General features: G+C 38.1%; 1 protein-coding gene across 2 annotated transcripts in view; it reads right to left on the bottom strand.

The window, feature by feature from the left end:
- TARS3 (threonyl-tRNA synthetase 3) overlaps positions 1 to 17,972 on the bottom strand; it is a 59,343-nt gene that overhangs the window by 9,741 nt on the left and 31,630 nt on the right. For both annotated transcript variants that reach the window (XM_032835978.1, XM_032835980.1), the window contains 5 exons: positions 16,200 to 16,366; positions 13,956 to 14,118; positions 7,419 to 7,556; positions 3,809 to 3,886; positions 3,624 to 3,724 (listed from right to left, as the gene is read on the bottom strand). In XM_032835978.1, the coding sequence (XP_032691869.1) occupies positions 3,624 to 3,724; positions 3,809 to 3,886; positions 7,419 to 7,556; positions 13,956 to 14,118; positions 16,200 to 16,366 (647 nt within the window). The remainder of the gene's footprint in view (positions 1 to 3,623; positions 3,725 to 3,808; positions 3,887 to 7,418; positions 7,557 to 13,955; positions 14,119 to 16,199; positions 16,367 to 17,972) is intronic.

Below are 17,972 nucleotides of genomic sequence, written 5' to 3'. Positions count from 1 at the left end.
AAGATTAGAGCAAAAGGGACGCCTGGGTGGCTCAGTTGGTTAAGCAGCTGCCTTCGGCTCAGGTCATGATCCCAGCGTCCTGGGATCACGTCCCACATCGGGCTCCTTGCTCGGCGGGGAGCCTGCTTCTCCCTCTGCCTCTGCCTGCCTCTCTGTCTGCCTGTGCTCGCTCACTCTCTCTCCCTCTGTCTCTGACAAATAAATAAATTAAAAAAATCTTAAAAAAAAATAAAAAAAAAGATTAGAGCAAAAATAAATGATATAGGAACTGAAACAACAGAACAGATCAATGAAACTAAGAGCTGATTTTTTAAAAAAATTAATAAAATTAATATACCTCTGGTTATACTTACCAAAAAGAAAAGAGAAAGGACCCAAATAAATAAAATCACAAGTGAGAGAGGAGAAATATCAACCAACATCACAAAAATAAAACAAATTATAAGAGAACATTATGAAAAACTATATGCCAACAAATTGGACAACCTAGAAGAAATGCATACATTTCTAGAAACATATAAATCACCAAAACTAAAACAGGAAGAAATAGAAAACTTGAACAGACTGATAACCAGCAAAGAAATGGAATCAGTGATGAAAAATTCCAAACAAACAAAAGTCCAGTATTAGATGGCTTCACAGGTAAATTCCACCAAGCATTTAAAGAAGAGTTAATACCTATTCTTCTCAAATTATTCCCCAAAAAAATAAAGGAAGGAAAAATTCCAAATTCATTCCATGAAGCCAGCATAACTCTGATAACAAAACCAGATAAAGATACCATAAAAAAAAAAAGAGAGAGAGAGAATTATAGGTTAATATCTCTGGTGAACATAGATGCAAAAATCCTCAACAAAATATTCGCAAACTGAATCCAACAATGTGTTAAAAAAAAAATGTTCACCACAATCAAGTGAGATTTATTCCTGAGTTGCAAGGGTGGTTCGATATTCACAAATCAAACAACATGATACATCACATTAACGAAAGGAATATGAACCATGTGATTATTTCAATAGATGCAGAAAAAGCACTTTACAAAGTACAATACCCATTTGTGATAAAAAAAAAAAAGTCAATAAAGTAGGTTTAGAGGAAACATCATAAAGGCCATATTTGAAAAACCTATGGCTAATATCATCCTTAATAGGGAAAAACTGAGAACTTTTCCTCTACAGTCAGGAACAAGACAGGGATGTCCACTCTCACCGCTTTTATTCAACATAGTACTGGAAGTCCTAGTCTCAGCAATCAGATGACAAAAAGAAATATAAGGCATTCGAATTAGCAAGGAAGAAGTAAAACTTTCACAATTTACAGATGACATGATACTCTGTGTAGAAAACCCCAAAGAATCCACCAAAAAACTGCCAGAACTGATACATGAGTTCAGCAAATTCACGGGATATAAAATTGATGTACAGAAATCTGTTGCATTTCTATATACTAATAATAAAACGGCAGAAAATTAAGGAATCAATCCCATTTACAACTGCACCAAAAACAATAAGATACCCAAGAATGAACCTGCCCAAAGAGATGAAAGACCTGTACTCTGAAAACTATAAAACACAGATGGAAGAAGTTGAAGGTGACACAAAGAAATGGAAAGACATTCCATGCTCATAGATTGGAAGAACAAATATTGTTAAAATGTCTATACTACCCAAAGCAATCTGCACATGTAATGCAACCCCTACCAAAATACCAACAGCAGTCTTCAGAGCTAGAACAAACAATCCTAAATTTGTATGGAACCCAAATAGCCAAAGCAATCTTGAAAAAGAAAAACAAAGGTAGAGGCATCACAATTCTGGACTTCAAGTTATATTACAAAGCTGTAGTAATCAAAACAGCATGGTATTGGAACAAAAACAGATCAATAGAAAAGAACTGAAAACCCTGAAACGAATCTACAATTATATGGTCAATTAATGTTCAACAAAGCAGGAAATACCATCCAATGGGAAAAGATGGTCTCTTCAACAACCAGTGTTGGGAAAACTGGACAGCTATGTGCAAAAAACAAAAACTGGACTACTTCCTTACACCAAATAAATTCAAAATGGATTAAAGACCTAAATGTCAGACCCAAAACCATAAAAATCCTAGAAGAGGACACAGGAAATAACTTCTTTGACAATAACCATAGCAACTTCTTTCTAGAATTGTCTTCTGAAGCAAGGGAAACAAAATCAAAAATAAACTATTGGGCTAAATAAAAATAAAGAGCTTCTGACAATGAAGGAAACAAAACTAAATCGTAGCCTACTGAATGGGAGAAGATATTTGCAAATGATGTATCTAATAAAGGGTTAGTCTCCAAAATACATAAAGAATTTTCATACAAATCAACACACAAAAAAACAAGTAATCCAATTTTAAAAATGGGCAGAAGACATGAATTGACATTTTTCCAAAGAAGGCATCCAGATGGCCAACAGACACATGAAAAGATGCTCAATATCGCTCACCTTCAAGGAGATGCAAATCAAAACTACAATGAAATCAAATGCAAATCAAAACTACATCATACCTGTCAGAATGGCTTAATCAACAACACAAGAAACAATAGGTAATGGAGAGGATACGGAGAAAGGGGAACCCTCTTGTACTGTTGGTGGGAATACGAACTGGGACAGCTGCTGTGGAAAACAGTATGGGGGTTCCTCAAAAAGTTAAAAATAGAACTACCCTATGATCCAGCAATTGCACTACTAGGTATTTATCCAAAGAATACAAAAAACTAATTCAAAGGGCTACATGCACCCTGATGTTTACCGCAGCATTATCTACAATAGCCAAACTAGGCAAACAGTCAAAGAGTGCATCGATTAATGAATGGATACAGAGGAAGTAGGAAGGGGTGCCTGGATGGCTCAGTTTGTTAAATGTCTGCATTCAGCTCAGGTCATGATCCTGGGGTCCTGGAATCAAGCCTGGTGTCAGGCTCCTTGCTCAGTGGGGAGTCTGCTTCTCCCTCTGCCTCTGCCCCTGCTTGTGCTCCCTCTCTCTGTCTCTCTCAAATAAATAAAAAGAAAATTTAAAAGAAGTGGTATATATATATATACAATGGAATATTATTCGTCCATAAAAAAGGAATGAAACCTTGCCATTTGCAACAACATGGATGGAGATAGAGAGTATTATGCTAAGCGAAATAAGTCAGAGAGAGACATTCATACATGGAATTTCAGAAACAAAACAAACAAGCAAAGGGGTGGGGGGAGAAAAAGAGACAAATCAAGAAACAGACAAATCAAGAAACAGTAGAGAACAAACTGATGGTTACCAGAAGGGACAGGATAGGGGGATGGGTGAAGTAGGTGATGGGGATTAAGGAGTGCACTTGTGCTGAGCTGTGTTGTATGAAAGTGTGAGTCACTAACTTGCACACCTGAAACTGGTATTACACTGTACGTGAACTAACTGGAATTCAAATAAAACTTGAAAAATAAAAACTTGAGAAAATAATATGTATAAAAAATATATGAATATATCGCACATACAGTACTAGATATTTACTGGTCTATATATTGATGTTTATTTTTGCATTGCTAATGCTCAAATGACAAAAGATTGTCATATTAGTACTACATTACTTGTCATATTCAATTACTCACCTAACATATGTAAGATTAAATCTAATAGGTAGTTGGAAGTCCAGCTGAATTGTGGCACATTGATGATATCTGCCAATAGCATCCTTGATTTTTATATCAATCTGCAAATTAAATGATGTTTGCTTAAAGACAGCTTTCATTTTTCCTTTAAATTTTACTTTTTTTGAGGTATACAATCTACTTACCTTGGGGCCATAAAATGCTCCATCTCCTGGGTTCATCTTCCATGGTTTTCCAAATTCCACCAAGCTGTTCTGTAGTTGCTATTTTTTTTAAAAGAAGAGAACATTTAAAACTTATACATCATTGTACTCTATATTTTTTGCCACATAACTCAAAAAAGTAAATTATTACAAATCTTAATTATATTCTATTTTAGCTTAACATTTATTTGTTGGGTGTGTTTTATATCCAATAAGTTACTGAGCAGGGACTACATAATGATGATTAAGATAGTACTTGCTCTCATACACACTGTAACTGGAAAAATTAAAAGACAATGTACTAAGCTGTTACAGTGAATTCCAGACAAGTGTTGAGGGAGGCCAATGCAGGCCCCCTCTTCCTACACACTTCCCAGCTCTTTGTAGGTAAGGCCTCCACTCATTAAAAGGCATGAAGACTTTGATCCTTCTCCTTTATCCACTGTGTGTCCTCCCTTCCATTCTGTGTTTAGGTGGGCAAGAAAGCCAAGAGGAAGGGCCTTGCCACTGTCTCTTGCTTTTCCATACCTCTATACATGTAGCTGGGGAGAGGCGTCCTTAATGTTTTATAGCGGGTAGGAGCAGGAGGCCCACTTTGATCTTCAGCCTACGCCACATAAATTCTTTAACGATAGCCTGTAGTGAAAACCCTCAGAACTGATGGTGTTTGGGTATAAGTATTAATGTAAGTGTCTTTGAGTCTTTTAGCTATTTCCTATGGATATAGCTTCCCTGGGAAGCATCTGGGCATTCCTAAGTCCCTGGCCAGAGTACTGCCAAACCAGTATCCAAAGTCTTGTCATCACCTCAGTCTATCTGTGCCCATGAAGGGGTTGACATTTGGTAGTAGACTGCTGACAGGGAAGTCAAAGCAGTGGTGGTGCCTGGGGGCCGAAGCCAGAGTCATCAAGAAAGCTGACCTGTGGGGTCCTGGCAGTCTTCTCCAAGATCTCAGTTAGAGTGTGTTAGGTGCTGGTCTTGGCTGAGATCCCAGGAGGCTCCCTCATGGGCCTGGTACTACTAGAACAGCTTGCATTCTACCTAGGACTGGAGAAGTCCACCATCAAAGATTCACTTCCCAGGCTGGGAGGCTAGCCTCTGCCTTACACTGCTTCTGCAAGGAGAAGAGATACTGGGATATATCCCTAGAGAAAATGAGGCTGTGCTGCAGAAGGCAACTAAGTGATGGGGAGAATTTAGGAGTCTCCCAGGGAATTAAAAAGCCAAAGAAGGGCCAGTTTTAGGGGGAAAGCATAAAGTAAAGGGCACCAATCCTCACTGGGCCTCTGAGGACACAGTAATCAGATGGCCTGATAGGAACAGCCAAGGCTAAGAAAGCTTTCAATTTATGCAAGATACGGGAGGACGTGTATCTCTGAGGGGAGACTGAACTGCTGTAATTCACATCTGTGGACACTGCCTGCATCCTAGTAGAGGAGAAATCAATATCTCTTTTTCCGCTCTTCTGGCTGGTTATCCTTTCCCAGGTAAACCAAGTCTCTGGCTCCCAGTAGCACTGTGGGTCTATGTTGTGGTACATGCTGGGCTCTAAACATATTTATTTGCTTGAAAAGTTGTGGGTGTGGGCATGGAATGTTCTTAGAGATCTTAATGACTCATTGGAATGCTGGAAAAGTAAGATGCAGGAGCGATTTGGAGAGGGGTTAGTCCAACTCCAAGTAGCAGATGGATTTACATAGATTCCAGGGGCAGGGGCCAGATCAGGGCTGCTGAAGCAGCAGCCCAGACCCCCTTCACATTTGTATAAGAGGGAACCCTATAACCAAGTTTAGGTTAAATTTAAAAATTGGAGAGCTGGAACATTAAACTATTTCTTGTGGATCTTAATTTTCACAAGAAAAATTGGCTTTTCTTCAGGTCACAGATTTCTTGATGAAACTTACTAGAAAACAGGACTCACGTCATTCAAATCTAGGGAATTTTTTGCTCCTGACATTTTGGTTATTTGGACAAGCTGTCATGTGATGGTTACACTGCACAGCTCTCCAGTGAGTTCTGCTGGGTTCCATAACTACACACAATCCGAGATAAGAAATGAGGTAACCGTGAATTGATGACCCAGGAACAATGTGGCCTTCGAGCTGACTTAACTACTATCTCTTTCAAATCATTTCAGAGACATCTTAAGACAAAAAAAATTTTTTTTGAATATAGATATGTGTGTGTGTGTGTGTGTGTGTGTGTGTTTTCATCTCACTGATTCCCAGATCAGAGGTAGACATCATGGGAGAAATTCCCCAGAGTAGAAGGATTCCCATCTCCTGAGGGAACAATGAGTTAAAAGAGAGCAAAAAGATGGTGAGACAGCCCAGCCCATTTTCCCCGTGCCAGGCCCACAACTGGTTCACCCACTTTTTGGTCCCCAGCACTCCATGTGTGGAGTGATAATAATGATAACACTACCACTGTTAATAATACCAACACCTAACATTTCCTTAACACTTATATGTGCCTGGCACTATGACAAATTCCTCATGTAAATTATTCCACTTAAGCCCACCATAACCTTATGCAGTAGGTGTTATCACCATCATCGTCATTGTCATCACCATTTCAGACCTAAATGCTTCTTCTGTAATTCATTCATGGAGGTAACCTTTGAAACTAGGCAAAGGATATTCCAGAGTCAAGCTTTGTGCACTCTTTTGCTCTTCCTACTTCCATATGGCTAGGCAGGGGAAGGCTGTCTAGGCTGACTTTCTTCCTCCACGCTACAGATATGGAAGAAGGTGCCTTTAGGATGGGCATGGGACAGAGGGGAGGAGAAGGCCCTAATTAGATCTCAAGCTGAAACTGCTTCTACCCAGTCTCTGCCTGCCTCGGTACCTACCAGAAAACTAACTGTCACACTCTCTGTACAGTGTTCCTCTGACTCTTAAGTCCTTACATGGTCTGTGTGATCAGTATTCCATGAACAGGTGGACTAACAGGCAGGTCAGGGTTTAGGCACTCCTGTGGTGTCTGACCGTAGTACCATCCTCATTTCAAATAAAGACTGACACAGGAAATATACTGTATTCTTTTCACATTTAGTAAAAAGAAAAGAGAGAGAGAGAGAGAGAGAGAGAGAGGAGAATGATGAGCTCCTTAATCTTGGTATTCCAAAGCTGAAATGTGACAGACGAGTCTCTGGGTATGTCTAGAGAGAAGATGGCACTAGAGGCTGTGACTGTGGAGGGGATTCAAGCATCGGTGTGTGTGTCTGTATCTATGAGTCACACTAAGACGGCTCAATAGGCAACAGGTTAAAATAAGCTGCACACACACCAAGAGTGCCTGCAAATTAGAGGATTCCTTTAAAACTTAGGAAAGTGGTTATTAGTGACTGACACTGAAAGAGTATAAAAAAAACCTGATATAAACCTTATACTATTTGAAAAAAATGTGTTATTATCACTATTAGGAAGAAAACTGGACAGCCACGTTCTACAATCTGCATATTTACCCCATAACTTCCAATTTAAATATTTCTATTTCAAAGCATGACATCCGCCTCACGCAAGGTAACTGCAGTCACTCCAGTGGTTTCCATGCTCCCAGAAAGGAAGGTATGCACTTTGTCTCCCCCTACCTTTTCAGCTTCATCCCATATCTCAACCTCGCCTAGGAAGTTTTCAGGCCTTGTTGACAAATTTAATTGAAAGGAGAAGCCAAATGTTGAATAAACAGATTGCAAAAACTGCAAACAGCCATTTATTTCTTCTTCGATCTGAAATGAGAGCAAACAAAATATTCTGGAGTTAACACCAAATTAAATTAAATTTAAAAATAAAGTATGTTTTTATGGTATAGTCGGTGAGACTGTTTTTGGTTGTTCCTCTACTCCTTAACCAAATATTCAGGGAATGCCCACCATATGTCAGGTGTGAGCAGGCTACAAGCAGCTCCCAGTCCAGTGTTGAGGTGGGGGTGGGGGGGAGACAAAAAAACCAGGCAAGGCTACCTCACCATGAGCAGTGCCACACAATAGGGGGAAGGGCCGCTGTCCAGAGGAAGTGACAGCCAAACTGCAGCCAGAGGGTAAGGTAAGAGTTCTCAATGGAAAGCTAGGGCACAGTTTTTGGAGCAGAGGAAATACTAAGAGTAAGGACCCAGAGGACAGAGGAGCAGGCTACAACCAGGGAGCCACAGGAAGCTGCCATGAGACTGAGCGGTGTATGACAGGGAAGAGGGCACAGAAGGGTGGGAGGTGATCAGGCTAGAGGCAGGCAGGGGCCAGAGAAAATTAAGGACCTTCAAAGCCAGCGTAATGTCTGCCCTTTTTAGCCTGAGAGCAATGGGAAACCAATGGAGATTTCTTCAGCAAGAGACTAGCACAATTCAATCTGTTCCTTTGAAGTATGGGGCAAGGATTGGTAAAACTAAAAGGCAGGCCTGTTGGGAAGCTGGGAGGGTCGTATGGGAGTGAGGTAATGGTGATTCGAACCGGAGAGAAGTAGCTGGAATGCCAGGGATTTGTGCTGGATGCTGGAAATTTAGGAATGAATAAAATTATTCAGGAATGGATAATACACTTAAGGAGAGCTATCAATAGGGCGACTAAGTGGACAATGAGGAGTGAAGAGTACCAGACCCCTGGACTCCTGGCCTGGGCAGTGGGGAGGATGTTGGTGCATCCCCTGAGAAAGTGAACAGGGGAGGCAGAGGCAGTGGCGTGGGAGGCAGAAACAGGGGCTAATTTTAGATGTGGCAGATGTGAGGATGCTTGTGATGGCCAGGTAGACAGGTCTACCAGACCCTGTGAGGTGGAGATCTGGAGCTGAGGAAGGAGAGCTGAGATGCAGGTGAGACTGGCAGCTGAGCTTGGAACATAAATGAGGTCCCCGAGAGTGCAGCGGGATCAGAGCTAGGGCCCGTGGGGGTGGGGAGAAAGAAGGGCACGTTTAAATGCAAACAGAATAGGGCCAACAAAACTAGAGCCCTTTAGGAAGGGGCGGGGGGGGGGGCACAGGCAAGGATCTGTATTCTGTCACTACGGACCAGTTTGACTTTTTCAGAGTTTTCATCTGTGAAATCACGCAGCACATGCTCTAGTTGTGACTGGCTTTCTTCACTCAGCATAATTATTTTGAGATAAACCCATGTTATGTGTGTCCATAGATCATTCCTCCCTATGGCTGAGTAGTTTTCCATTGGTACAGGTACCACAGTTACTTTTTACATCCATCTATTATTGGGCATTAGGGTTGTTTCTATAGTTCCGCTATTTTGAATAAAGCTGCAATGAATGTTTGTGTTCAAGTCTTTGCATGGATGTGGGCTTTCTTTTTCTCTTGTGGGGGAAAAAGGAATAAGATGGCTGGGTCATATGGTAGGTGTGTGTTTAAGTTTTTAAGAAAATGCCCAAATGTTGTTGAATTTTATATTCCCACCAATGGGCCTGTCATATGGTGGATTACATTGACAAATTTTCTGAATCAGCCTCACATCCCTGAAGGCTAAACCTCAAGTGCTAATGATGTGTAATTATTTTAATATATTGTGGAATTCTATTTGTTAATAGTATATTAAGGACTTTTGCATCTGTATTCATGTGGGATGCTGGTCTGTGGTTCTGTCTGGTTTTAGTATCAGTTAATACTAGCTTCATAAAATGAACTAGGAAGTATTCTCTCCTATTTCAGAACAACAGAGTGTATAGAATTGGTACTAATTCTTCTTTAAATGTTCAATAGAATTCTCCAGTGAAAAAAACCTGAGCCTGGAGATTCCATTTTGGGGGAATTTTTAAATTACAAATCCTATTTCCTTAAGTGATGGGGTTTTTCAAATGATTTATCTCCTATCAGGTGATTTGTGGTAGTTTGTGCTTTTCAAGGAATTAGTACATTTCAACTAAGTTATCAAGCTAATTTATGTATAGTTATTTATCTTTTTAAGATTTTATTTATTTGACAGAGAGAGACAGAGAGAGAGGGAACACAAGCAGGGGAAATGGGAGAGGGAGAAGCAGGCTTCCCACTGAGCAGGGAACCCGATGCAGGGCTTGATCCTAGGACCCTGGGATCATGACCTGAGCTGAAAGCAGACGCTTAACTGAGCCACCCAGGTGACCTGTACAGTTGTTTATTATAGTAATTTATTATGTTTTTGACGTCTTCAAGGTCTTTAGTGATATCCCCTATTGATTCCTGATATTGGTAATTTGTGACTTCCCAAATTTTTTCTTTGTTAGTCTTGAAGTTTACCAATTTCTAAATCTTTTTAAGGAAACAGTTTTTTGTCTCATTATTTTTTTCCATTGCTTTTCTGTCTTCAGTTTCATTGATTTCTGCTCTGGTCTTTAACCCATCCTTCCTTGTTATTTTGGGTTTATTTTGCCCTTCTTTTTTTTCTAGGTCTTGAGATGAGAGCCTTGATATTGATTTGAGACTTTTCTGCTTTTATAATATATGCATTTAAATTTATAGAGTTCAGCTTTCTTTTTTCTTTTTAAAGATTTTATTTATTTTATTTGACTGACAGAGATTACAAATAGGCAGAGAGGCAGGCAGAGAGAGAGAGGAGGAAGCAGGCTACCCACTGAGAAGAGAGCCCGATGCGGGGCTCGATCCCAGGACTCTGGGACCATGACCTGAGCTGAAGGCAGAGGCCCCAACCCACTGAGCCACCCAGGCGCCCTTTTAATATATGCATTTAGTGCTATCTGTTTACTTTTTAGCACTGCTTCTGCTGTGCTCCATACATTTTAATATATTTCCATTTTAATTGGTTATTTTAACCATCTACATTTAAAAATGTTAGGATTTAAGTTTGTCTTTTGTGTTGTTTTTATTGTTTCCTTCTTGTATGGTCTCATGATTCATTTCTGTTTTCTTTTTCCTGCTTTTCCTTGGCTTAATGTTATATTTTTTAGAATTCCATTTTATCTATTTTTAAGCATATATCTGTGTATCTTTTTTTAGTGGTTTTTCTAGGTATTACATAACAGCCTACTGACGTCATCATTTTGCCAATTCGAGTATAGGAAACTTACCTCCTTTACTCCACATATAGTATAATTTTCTTACACATTTCCTCTTACATATGCTCAGAACCATATCAGTGTTATAATTTTTGCTTCAACCATCAAGCATAATTCAGAAAACTCAAAAGGAAAATGAAATTATGTTTTAATTTTACGATTTTTCTTTCTTCCTTCTTGATGTTCCAAGACTCCTTTTTTAATCACTTCCTTTCTGTTTAGAGAACTTCCAATAGCCATTATTTTAAGGTAGGCTTGATGTCTTGATTTCCCTTTCATTCCTGAAGGATATTTTTTCTGTATATAGAATTCTGGATTGATAGCTCTTTCAGCATTTGAAAAGTGTTATTCACTTCCTTCTGACATCCGTGGCTTTTGGTGAGAAATCTGCTCTTGTGCAAAAACAAAACAAACAAAAACTTTTCTTAAAGATAACGTCAATTTCTTCTCACTGCTTTCAGAAATTTTCTTTGTCATTAGTTTTCAGGAGTTTGGTTATGCTTTATCTTGACATGGATTTCTTTGGGCTTATCTGTTTTAGAGTTTTCTCAGCTTCTTGAATCTGTAGACTTATGTCTTTTGCCAAATTTGGCAAGTTTTCAGCCATATGTCTTCGAGTACTTTTCACTTTTACCCTTATTCCCCTCTTCTTCCAGAACTTTGTTGACATAAATATTAGACATTTTTAGTCCCCCGGATCTCTGAAGTTGTGTTCACTTTTCTTCCAGTCTCTTTTCTCTTTGTTGTTCAGACTGTGTCATTTCTATGGTTGCCTTCAAGTTCATGGATTCTTTTCTTTGTCCCCTTCTTTCTACTCATGAATCCACACACTGTTTTATTTCAGTTGTTATATTTTTCAGTTCAAAGATTTTCATCTGGCCCTTCTTTATACCTTTATTTCTTTTTTTTAAAGACGTATTTATCTGAGAAAGAGAAAGAGAGCAGGGGAAGGGGTAAAGGGAGGGAATCCTCAAGCAGGCTCCTCACCCTGCATGGAGCCCAATGTGGGGCTCAATCCCAGGATTCTGAGACCATGACCTGAGCCAAAACCAAGAGTTCGTCACTTAACCAACTGAGCCACCACCCAAGCACCCCTCTTTTATTTATTTCTTGAGATTTTCTATTTCTTTCTTGAGGCTATGTTTTCACTTTTTTCCAAATGTATTTGTACTTGCTTGGTAAGACATTCTTATGATGGCTTCTTTAAAATTTTAGTCAGATAATGCTAATATCCTTGTCATCTCCGCATTAGTGTAGATTATCCTTTCTCATTAAATTGAGATTTTCCTAATTCTTGGCATGAATGACTTTTGATTTATAAAATTTAAAATTTGGGTAAAATGTTATAAGACCTTTAGTTTTATTTAAACCTCTGTAGCTGGCTTCCATAGATTCTGCTCCAACAGGGAGGGTGAAGTACTTCCTGGTTACTGCAAAGTAGGAATAGAGGGTCTAGGTTTTCCACTGGGGACCCATGAAAGTAGGAGCTCCTCATTACTGACGGTGACAGTGGGATTTATGGCTCCCCACTAGGTTTCCTCTGATAACACGTTGGCAGGGCGAGGTAGGAGTATCTTGTTACTGCTCCTCACATGGCCATTATTGACCACATTGAATTCATGGCCTCATTGCTGTGGGGTGGTAGTAAAAGTCCTATCTCTCCACTAGACCTCCTCCAACAGCACTCAAACAGGGACTAGGAGAGGCACCTTGTTACTAACAGAAGAGGGTGGAAGTCTAAGCCCACATGGTTTCTCCACTGACACTATGAAGTATGTGGGAGGTCTCTGCTAATGCCTGGCAAGGATATGAAGAATCGATATTATTTTTTCTTTCAGTGCTTGGTAGAATTCACCAGGGATTCCGTAATGGCTTGGAGATTTCTCTGTGCAAAGGCCATTCACTACCAATTCAATTTCTTTAATAAACAAAGAGTACTCAGATTATCTATTACTTCTTGAGTGAGTCTGTAGTTTGTCTTTCAAAGAATTTATCCATTTTATCTAAGTTGCCAAATTTACTGGCATAAAATTGTTCATAATATTGTCTTACTATTCTTTTACTATTTATAGAATCTGAAGTAATGTCATATCTCTCATTTCTAGTATTTTTAATTTGTATCTTCTCTTTTTTTTCTGATCAGTCTGACTAAAAGTTTATACTTTATTGATCTTCTCAGAAAACTAGACTTTGGTTTTTACTGGAAGTTTGTATTGTTTTTCTTTTCTTCTATTTCATTGATTTCTGCTGTTATTTTATTTCTTATGCTTACTTCTGATATAATTTGGTATTTTTTTTCTAGTCTATTAAAGTGAAAGCTGAGGTTACTTATTTGAAACCATTATTCTTTTCTGATACAGGCATTTAGTGCTACAAATGTCCCTTGAAGTACTATTTTAATGCTGTCCCATACATTTTGATATATTGTATTTCCTTTCATTTCTTTTGATATATTATATTTGCTAATTTCCCCCTTTGATTTCTTCTTTGATCCATGGATTATTTAGAAGTGTGTTATTTACTTTCCAAATATTTGGGAGTTTTCCAGATAGCTGTTACTGATTTCAACTTTAATTCCACTACAGCCAGAGAATGTTGTTTTGTATGAATTGAATCCCTTTAAATTTATTGATAATTCCTTTAGTTCCAGAATGTGGTCTATTTTGGTAAATGTTCTGTGTACATTTTCAAAGAATGTATAATCTGCTGTTATTGGTTGAAGTGGTCTATGAATCTCAATTAGGTCAATTAGGTCAATTAGCTATCAAATCAAATTTGATAGTTGACTCTTTTCATGGCAATTTTTATTTAAACTGACATGAAAACCTGAAAAAATAAAATCTCACTTCTAGGCAATGCTGAAAAACAAACAGAAAAAAACAAAATTCTACCAAATATCTTAAAATATTCCAATAAATGTATTTAAGTTAATAAAATGGAAGAAATTTGATAGGAAAAGATAATAAAATCATAAGAAATTACTGATCTATTACCAAATTAGAGGATCAAAAACGTCAGAGCTGAAGGAGACCTCAGAGATGAGAACAGACATCTTACTTTAGAGCAACTCTGAAATTAAGAGATGTATCCACTGCAACATACTGAATTTATGTTGACCATGCTTCACCCTGTATTACTGTTTACCTGCTCTACTGTGCAGAAGATGTGGGCATCATCCTGCTGGAAGCGCCGAACTCGAGTCAAGCCACTTAAAGTTCCTGACAATTCATTCCTATGAAGAACTCCAAAATCAGCGAATCTGATAGGCATTTCCCTCCATGATCGTGGACGATGAGCAAACATTAGACTAGAAAAGATGCAACAACACACAGCTTTTACTCAGCCCAGAAAAGATTAAGTAATTATCTAAATATTAACAAGTTACAGTTAAGCCTCAAGATTTGTAAAGACCTTATTCTGGTTCTTAGATCACCAGTTTAAAAAAAAAAAATTCCTCAGGGGCACCTTGGTGCCTCAGTTGGTTAAGCATCCGACTCTTGATTTCGGCTTGGGTCATAATCTCAGGGTTGTAAGACTGAGCCCCAACGTTGGGGCTTAAGATCTCTCTCCCTTTCTTGCTGTTCCTCCCTGTGTTCACTTTCTCTCTTTCTCAAAAAAAAAAAAAAAAAATCTTCTAGGAATTATTGAACTTACACCACTGCAGCACTCTGAGAAAGAACCCTATTATCTCTTTCAGAAATTCTGTTCCCTATTCTTATTCACCCAATGAATTTCCATTTACTGTGTACAATTCATTCCAAAGGCTACTTTTTTCCTTTTTAAATATTTTATTTATTTATTTGACAGACAGATAGAGAGGGAGAGACAGCAAGAGAGAAAACACAAGTAGGGGGGGTGGGAGAGAGAGAAGCGGGCCTCCCGACAAGCAGGGGAGCCTGATTCGGGGCTTGATCTCAGGACCCTGGGATCATGACCTGAGCCAAGGCAGACACTTAACGACTGAGCCACCCAGGTGCCCCACAAAGGCTATTTCTTAAGTGGAGCCCTCCTGGATACTTCCCTAAATGGGGCCTGGTAGTCTCTCCTCAGACTCTGAGATCACCCCAAACATGCCACTAATTTGACACTGAACTTACATTTTCATAACTGATTGTCTACCTATCTGTTTCTGTCCCACTCTGCTCATGAGCTCCCTGAGGAAATGGACTGTGTCTTAATTTCCTTGGCATTTCTAGCACCAAGCACCATAAGCACTCAAGAATTGTTCCCTGTTGAATAAAAGACCGCCCTTCTGGGGGAAAAAAAAAAAAAAAGACTAAAAAAACCACTCCTGGCTTTCATCCCACCACCACTAATCCATTGTGATCCTACTTCCTTATTCCAAAGTACGAAAATCAAAATTTCATTCCCTACTTTCATTTAGACTTATTTTAATTATAGCTGAAATCACAGGCTATAACTTCAAATATTACCTAATAGGAAATTGAGTTAAAAAGTTAACACAGAGAATGCAAGACTCTAGGTTAGGTTCCAACTTCTGTTTAAAAAGAGAGCAAATGAATGTTTATACACCCATTTTCATAAAATTAAAGGTAAATATATATTTTTTACATGCAGTCATCATAAAGTTGAACTTCTTTTTGTCTTTGCTGAATAGGGCAAAGAATTTTGTTCAGTTTGCTTTGAGGTTTTATACTTACCTTATAAGGCCAATTTACTTGAAACTATGTATGCTGATGATACAAAATTACAACAGTTGGGATATTTTTTGCGGAGACTCATGTCTGTTCACATCCTATTGTGAAGTACGCTTGTCTTAAAGGGTTGAATTTGCACACCAGCTTTATGATAACTACATTGTTTCAAAAAATCCGAGACAAGACTGTAAGATGTATCACTCTATTATGTACCACTAGAAAGGAAAATAACCATGAAGTTATGACATAAAGCTAAGATGCCCCAATTACATGATGCATTCTAATTTCAGGGATGTTGAAATGTCAGAGAGTGGGTGGGAAGGTATCTTAGAATCAGTGAAATCCAGTAACCCACTGATTTTGACTTCACCATTCTTTTCATTATATAAGAACTAAATGTTCTGCAAATAGGTATATTTGAAGTGTATTACTCTTGCAAAACCAAATATAATAATTTTAATAAAATTGATATATAATTCCTTCTCTAAGAGGCACAAAAACTAAATGGTTTCCAGCTAACATTCCACACCTGCCCAAGATCAAACACATCTTGAAGAGTAAATGCATTCCCCAGAGTGAAAGAACTTTGTAATGATGACTGGTATCCACCACTCCTCAGATTAAAGGAATCCGTTAACTCCAAAAAAACAAACTAGTATTATTAAGAGCTGTGATGAGGTGTGCTATGTGCTCTTATGCAACAAAGATCTGCTTCAATTTTCATACTCACCAGTGCCCTGGACAGTTCATGGGCTTTAGGGCAAACGTATCCTTTTCAATATCAAAGGTAAACATGTTCTCGCTATAATGCTGCCAGTGACCCGAGGTCTCCCATAGTTTGCTGTTGTACATGTTGGGAGAGAGCACTTCTGTGAAGTTACGTCGGCGATATTCCTCCTTTAAGATAAACATATTTAATGCTAAAATGTGGCATGACAGGTCACAAGTCCATGCAAAGTAACACTAGGAGTGAATATTTCTTAATTTGGGATTACATTTTATGTTAATTTGTAGTTAATGTGCCCTCAGTTTTAGGTGTGCAGCTTTCTGGATCATGAAAGAAAGATTAATGTACTCTCAGTCTCATTTTCACATTAAGTATCTTTATTTTATACTATATAATAATATATAGTATATATAATCTGTTAATTCTTTGAAAATTAGTAATTGAAATTATATATATGTCATATATAATATTATGTATGTTATTACATATTATTATGTATATATAAACTTTCTATAACTACAAATTCCAAAATCCTTATACATTCTAGATAAACAGCAGGTATTTTTCTATTACTTAAGAGGCAGAATCACTTTATAACTTGTTAAGTGTGAATACTATGTTGCATGCAAATTTAGTTTTGATCTATTTAGTCTTAAACAGAAATGAAGCTGAGAATTGTAATTTATAACACATTAAGTGGTTGGTATCCATAAAGTCATAAGCTGTCTTCTCTTCCTCCCTACCTATCAACAGCATCCCCAGCTCAATCACTCAGGACAGGAAAAGAGAGTCATTCAACCAAAGTTCTTAGTTTATGTAAACTTTTTTTTCTTCAAGGTATCAATCAGATGATCTCTGTTGCTGATTTCTTAGGTTCTCACCATTTGTCAATCACTTAAGGGATGTCTGGCACAGATCTAGACCAGCATATTTTAATGAAGTAGAAAAATTTTTTCTTACAGTTAAAAAAGTATAAAACATAATATTTTAAAATAACAAACAACACTTGTTTCATATCAATTAAAAGGACTCCACTGTTACTCTTCAGCAGAGTAACTTTTTGGTCCGGTTGTGGATAGCTGGGTCTCAGCCATTCAGTAAGCTGCTTTACCTATTTTTCAGTTTTACTAAATTAGAAAGTCTTAACAAAATAATAGATCATTACAAAGGACAGCAATTATTCCGTGACTATGTCAGATGCCTCTATATGTTCAGATTAAACCAGGTCCTAAAAATTGAAGAATTTTTTTTGTGTTTGCTTTTTTGTTTTGACTAGAGACTATTTTAAAGCTAGGCTCAGGAGCTAATCAATGGACTTTTAACCCACTCTGGATAATATTGCTAATCATGTTTACAATTTATGTGTGTGGGAATGATTTTAAAGTATGCCCTATGACGAGAAATGTCATTATGCTTACAGCTTATTTTCTGCAGTTTTGCTACTATAAATAAGGTTTCTGTGGACATTCAGATACAAGTCTCTGTATGTGCACATTTTTGTTTTTCTTAAGTAAATAACTAGGAGTGGAATTGATAAGTCACATGGTAAGCATATGTTTAATTGTATAAGAAACTGCCAAACGGTTTAACAAAGCAGCAGTACCATTTTGCATTTCCACCAATGCAAGTTAGAATTTCTCCACCTTCTTGCCAATCTCTGGTATTTTCAGGTTTGTTGTTGTTGTTGTTGTTTTGCCACGGGGTGTGGTGGGGGGATAGTCTGGTGGACATGGAGCTTACTGCAGCTTTAACTTTCATTTCTTTCTTTTTTTTTTT

This window comes from Lontra canadensis, unplaced genomic scaffold (genome assembly GCF_010015895.1).
Source record: "Lontra canadensis isolate GAN:19392208 unplaced genomic scaffold, GSC_riverotter_1.0 scaffold89, whole genome shotgun sequence".
NCBI classification, from domain to species: Eukaryota; Metazoa; Chordata; class Mammalia; order Carnivora; family Mustelidae; genus Lontra; species Lontra canadensis.
Note: the sequence above shows the minus strand (reverse complement) of the source record. Positions and strands in the feature narration are given on the sequence as shown.